The sequence below is a fragment of the Chenopodium album genome, chromosome 10, assembly GCF_948465745.1.
Source record: "Chenopodium album chromosome 10, dcCheAlbu1.1, whole genome shotgun sequence".
NCBI classification, from domain to species: Eukaryota; Viridiplantae; Streptophyta; class Magnoliopsida; order Caryophyllales; family Amaranthaceae; genus Chenopodium; species Chenopodium album.
The window spans coordinates 25228811-25233566 of record NC_137843.1 but is presented as its reverse complement, the minus strand read 5'-3'; the positions used below and the strand labels follow the sequence as shown (position 1 = coordinate 25233566).

General features: G+C 37.0%; 1 protein-coding gene across 2 annotated transcripts; it reads left to right on the top strand.

Moving 5' to 3' along the window:
* The first annotated feature begins 1801 nt into the window (after nucleotides 1-1801).
* On the top strand, nucleotides 1802-4450 carry LOC145562369 (ras-related protein Rab2BV). Of its 2 annotated transcripts, none has more exons than XM_081622621.1 (3): nucleotides 1802-1956; nucleotides 2094-2302; nucleotides 3530-4450. In XM_081622621.1, exons 2-3 carry the CDS (start codon nucleotides 2138-2140, stop codon nucleotides 4007-4009), a joined length of 645 nt encoding a protein of 214 aa, XP_081478747.1. In that variant the 5' UTR covers nucleotides 1802-1956; nucleotides 2094-2137; the 3' UTR covers nucleotides 4010-4450. The 2 variants fall into 2 exon arrangements, with proteins under 2 accessions (XP_081478747.1, XP_081478748.1); XM_081622622.1 differs by having other exon boundaries at nucleotides 1803-1956; nucleotides 2113-2302.
* The last annotated feature ends 306 nt before the right edge of the window (nucleotides 4451-4756 follow it).

Below are 4756 nucleotides of genomic sequence, written 5' to 3'. Positions count from 1 at the left end.
CCAAAATTTGTTTACACAAATTTCGAGTCTAAATAAATAAAGACGGGAAATAAAGTAACAAATGAATTTATATTAATATGAATTTTTTGGGTACAATCTCTGTATAACAGTTTATAATGAAATAAACTAAATCCTCTGATTCTGTTCCGCAGCTTGACGATGACACGTGTGTGACACCTGTAGGTTGACGTTTGATGACGTCGACTTGAGTTTGAATGCAGGGTGACGTTTGATGATGCCAACCTGTATTTAAGGGTTTTATTTGAATACACCTGAACGAGGGCTTTGAAGCTTAGTCCCGTTCAAATGTGTTTGAATGTATCTGAACAAGTCGGCACAAGTTTGATATGCTTGTTGACTTACTTCATAGAGAATTCCGTTTGAGTTTTATGAGCTCTTGGAATAATGATTGCTGGATCCCCTTAACTGATGGAGGAATGGTGTATTTATAGGAGATGAGAACCCCTTAAGTGGACTTAGTAGATTTGGGTCTGGCCCATTTTATGACTTAAAAGTCTTTTAACCTGGTCCATTTAATTTATTTTATAACCCGAATTTTATTTAATTAATCAGATTATTTATTTGGATGTGCCAAAATTAATTAAAATGGATCATTCATATGATTTTAACCCAAATTAATTTATTTAATTTAATGTATGACACCCATAAAATTTCCGTGTCTACACCCCTTTCCCCTGTTCCCTCTCATCACCACCAATCGGCACCAACAGCAACCACAACCAATCCTAGCCACCGCTAGTCGCCGCACACAACAACAACGTTGCTAGCTCCGCAACCAATCAGAGAAGCCGCATCAATCGAACCCAAATTCGCAACCCCCAACGACAGTATCAGTGCTGGCGTTGCGATCCCAGCCCCGTTCGCAGTCCCCTCCCCTCGAAAACCCGCCTCGATCTCAGCCAAAAAATCCCAATTGAGAATGTGTCCGATGGTGTTGGTGGTGGTGGATATTGTGGTGCGAGTGTAGGAGAGAGAATGGCGGTGGAGGTGAGGGTGGCGGCGGTATGGGGAGGGGGAGGGTGGCTAATGGGAGAAGTAAGATGTTTTAAGGGTGACTGGTTCTTGTTTTTGTTTTTTTAATTTTTTTTTTAATAAACTTAACGGAATCAGAATAAACTTAACGAAATCCTAACGGATTCTGTTAAGTGGTAGTGATTTTCAACAAATTCTGATTTAGGTGGTAGCAAAGTAAAAAAAAAAGAAAAAAAATCAAACCGGTAGCAAATGTGAATTGAGGTGTTTTTCTTGGTAGCAAATGTCAAAATTTCCTTAATTTTTTTTTAAAATTTTTTGGTGGCTGACGGGGAGACAGTTAGGGTGGCTGAGGAGGGAGTGGTGGGCAGAAGGTGACAGTTTGGATGGTTGGATCTCACTAACGGAAATAATAACTGAAAGTGTTAAGCGGTAGGAATTTTAAATTATGTGATTTTAGGTGTTAGCAAAATCAAATAAAATTTTAAGGGTTCGTTTGGTATTGCTATGTTTTTCTGTTTTTTGGTTTTTTGTTTTTTAAAAGTATATGATATATGTCTCGTAATGAATTAAAAATTATTTAAACTTAATAAATTCATGATAATTTTGAAAACTAACAACAGAAAAGTAAAAACACCTTTTTATTATTTCCTGTTTTTGATATTTATAAAAACAAGAAATTGAAAACAAAAAATTATGCCAAATAAACCCTAAATGGTTAACAAAAGTAAAACAAGATGTTTGAGTAATTTTTTTTTTACAAATACACCAAAACAGACCGTTTCAAATAGTGGGTTGATTTCTTTTCATCATCGTTTTCTCCGTTTCACTATTTTTCCTTTCTGTTTTCTCCTTTCTCTCTCTTCTCTTTCCCTTTTCCCCAATTCCTTCAATTTCCAACACTACCACTTCTCCATCAACACTCCTTCCTACCAATTTCCCCTCTTTCTCTCTCCTATTCAGGTAATTTACATTTCCATATTCATTTTTCCACCATTTTTTGTTAATATTCCTTGAAGATCGATCTATTTTCTTCCATTTTTGTTGTGATCATTGTAATTATTGATTGTTTTTTGTTTGGTTTATTGGATCTGAATTAGGGTTTCGATTGCATTTTAGGGTTTTCGATTTCTTCGTCGGAAATATGGCGAATAGAGTAGATCACGAATACGATTACCTCTTCAAGATCGTATTGATCGGTGATTCTGGTGTTGGTAAATCTAACATACTTTCGAGGTTTACGAGGAATGAATTTTGCTTGGAATCTAAATCCACCATTGGTGTCGAGTTCGCCACTCGTACTCTTCAGGTTCATCTTTTTCTCTCTTCACAAATCTGTTGATTTTGCATACTACTTTTGATTTCTTATATTATATGATAATGTTGTTGATAAGCTTATGGAAATGATAATGATTTGGATTGGTATTTTGCTTTGTTTTTGCTATTTATTCGATCTCAATTTCATATGGTAAAGCTCAATAATAGTTGATCGTTTGAATGTGCTAGTTTTATTGATTGGTATATGCTAGAAATGATAGATGAGCGGTCTGGTTTTCGAGCCTGACGAGTGTCCGATTATGATGGTTCTCTTAATCTTTTTGTTGAAGCTCAAGGTCTAGTAGTTGAATCATGCCTTTTGATTGAGGCCTTAATGTTCTTTGACTGTTTACATTTTTTGATATGAGGTATCAGATGGTTGGGTTGAGTTTAGAATCTGGCTTGAATTGCTTGACTTGAATGAAATTTACCGTTTTGATGAAGCTCGTTTGAGGATTGTGTATGACTCAGAAGTATCGTGGTGATGGATTTGTTTTCCTTTGCTTTTCATAGTCTTTTTGTTTTTCCATTTCCTCTTGGATATAATAGGAACTATGCTACTTCTTCACTCTCTTGTGGATGGTAGAAGGATTTCCTTGATGCTTGATTTGTTAAGCGATGGCCTTGTAGTTTAAATCTCACATGCACTGAAGTTGTTATGCTATCATTGCATATAACTTTTATGGAAGATGAGCTGAATTAAAGGATTCTTTTTCGAAGGAATACACATAATGGTGTCTGAGATCATTGATTCATGGAAATGAATTGGCCACATGAGCATTGGGTGTTGATTTTTACGTTGAAAGCCGTTGGATGTCTTACTCTTTTTGTTATGTGGGTGTGGGTGTTTGGGGGGGGGGGGGGAGTTTCTCTTCAGTTTGTACTGCTGAATACTTATTGTCTCGTCTTAAAGGCTTCTGCAATTGTGTTAGTGGTTAGATTGCCATTTATATGTTGGTTTTATGCATTGAGCCCCTATATACTTGATGGGTCCTGAGAAAGCTTGGTCAACTATCTATTGGGTTTCTCTTCAGTTTGTACTGCTGAAGACTTATTGTCTCGTCTTAAAGGCTTCTGCAATCGTGGTAGTAGTTACATTGCCATTTATATGTTGGTTTTATGCATTGAGCCCCTATATACTTGATGGATTGTGAGAAAGCTTGGTCAACTATCTATTATGCTGCTAGTACTAATGACTTCTTTTTGCACACTAAAACAGGTAGAAGGAAAGACTGTGAAGGCGCAGATATGGGATACTGCTGGTCAAGAGCGGTACCGTGCTATCACCAGTGCTTACTACAGAGGAGCTGTTGGTGCGCTCCTTGTCTATGATATAACTAAGAAACAAACATTTGATAATGTCCAGAGATGGCTTCGTGAACTAAGAGACCATGCAGATTCTAACATTGTCATCATGATGGCTGGAAACAAGTCAGATTTAAAACATCTGAGAGCCGTCGCAGAAGAGGATGGCCATGCATTGGCTGAAAAGGAGGGCCTATCTTTTCTTGAGACATCGGCATTGGAAGCAGTCAACATTGAGAAGGCTTTCCAAACAATACTAACAGAGATTTACCATATAATTAGCAAGAAAGCTTTGGCAGCACAGGAAGCTTCCAGCAACCTTCCTGGTCAAGGTACGACCATCAATGTTGCTGATGCAGCTGGGAACCAGAGGAGAATGTGCTGTAACACTTGAAGGGATAGTCAGACGTGCAAGAGGATGGCTAGCAAGCATCAGGCTTTCTCCTTTCTCCTCTGTTTTCTTTTACCAAAATTTTCCCTTATTTTTTCACCTTTATTATTTTTGGGGGATGAGATTCTGTAGAATACTTTCGATCATTAGTTGTGATGATCGACCAGCTTGTGAAAGTGAAATACACTAGAGTTATTCTTATTAGCCCAGGAGGTTTCCCATTCATTTGTCGATTAGTTCCTTTTCTGTTCACTTGGATTGGAACTAACTGGTAGTGACCTACCCCAAGAATTGATGTCAATATGTCACTTAATTTTTGAAGGAGGTTTGACTAGAACCTTTCCCTTACAGTGAATAGGAAACACCATATCTTGTTGAATTCTTTGGTTCCTCTGTAATAGTTCTTCATTACATTTTACTTGATGTTATCTTTTTGTACTATAATTTAATGACAGTAATTAACATTATGAATTTGGTAAATTTTTTTTGGCTATATTCCCTCACAGCGTGTATAGTTTTCTTTGAATCTTTCACTATTATACACGGCAATTTGGTACTCTTTCTATGAGTACTAACCAGAATGAGTAAAGGTTGATGTACATATGATATATATTACCTCCCAGGCTCCCAGTTTGGATTTATGGCCTGTTTTACTGAGCTGAATTGAACTGAAATGAATTGTTTATGGGAGACTGAACTTAGGAACTGAACTGATTAGAGTTGAACTGGACTGAAATTAAGCTGAAGAGA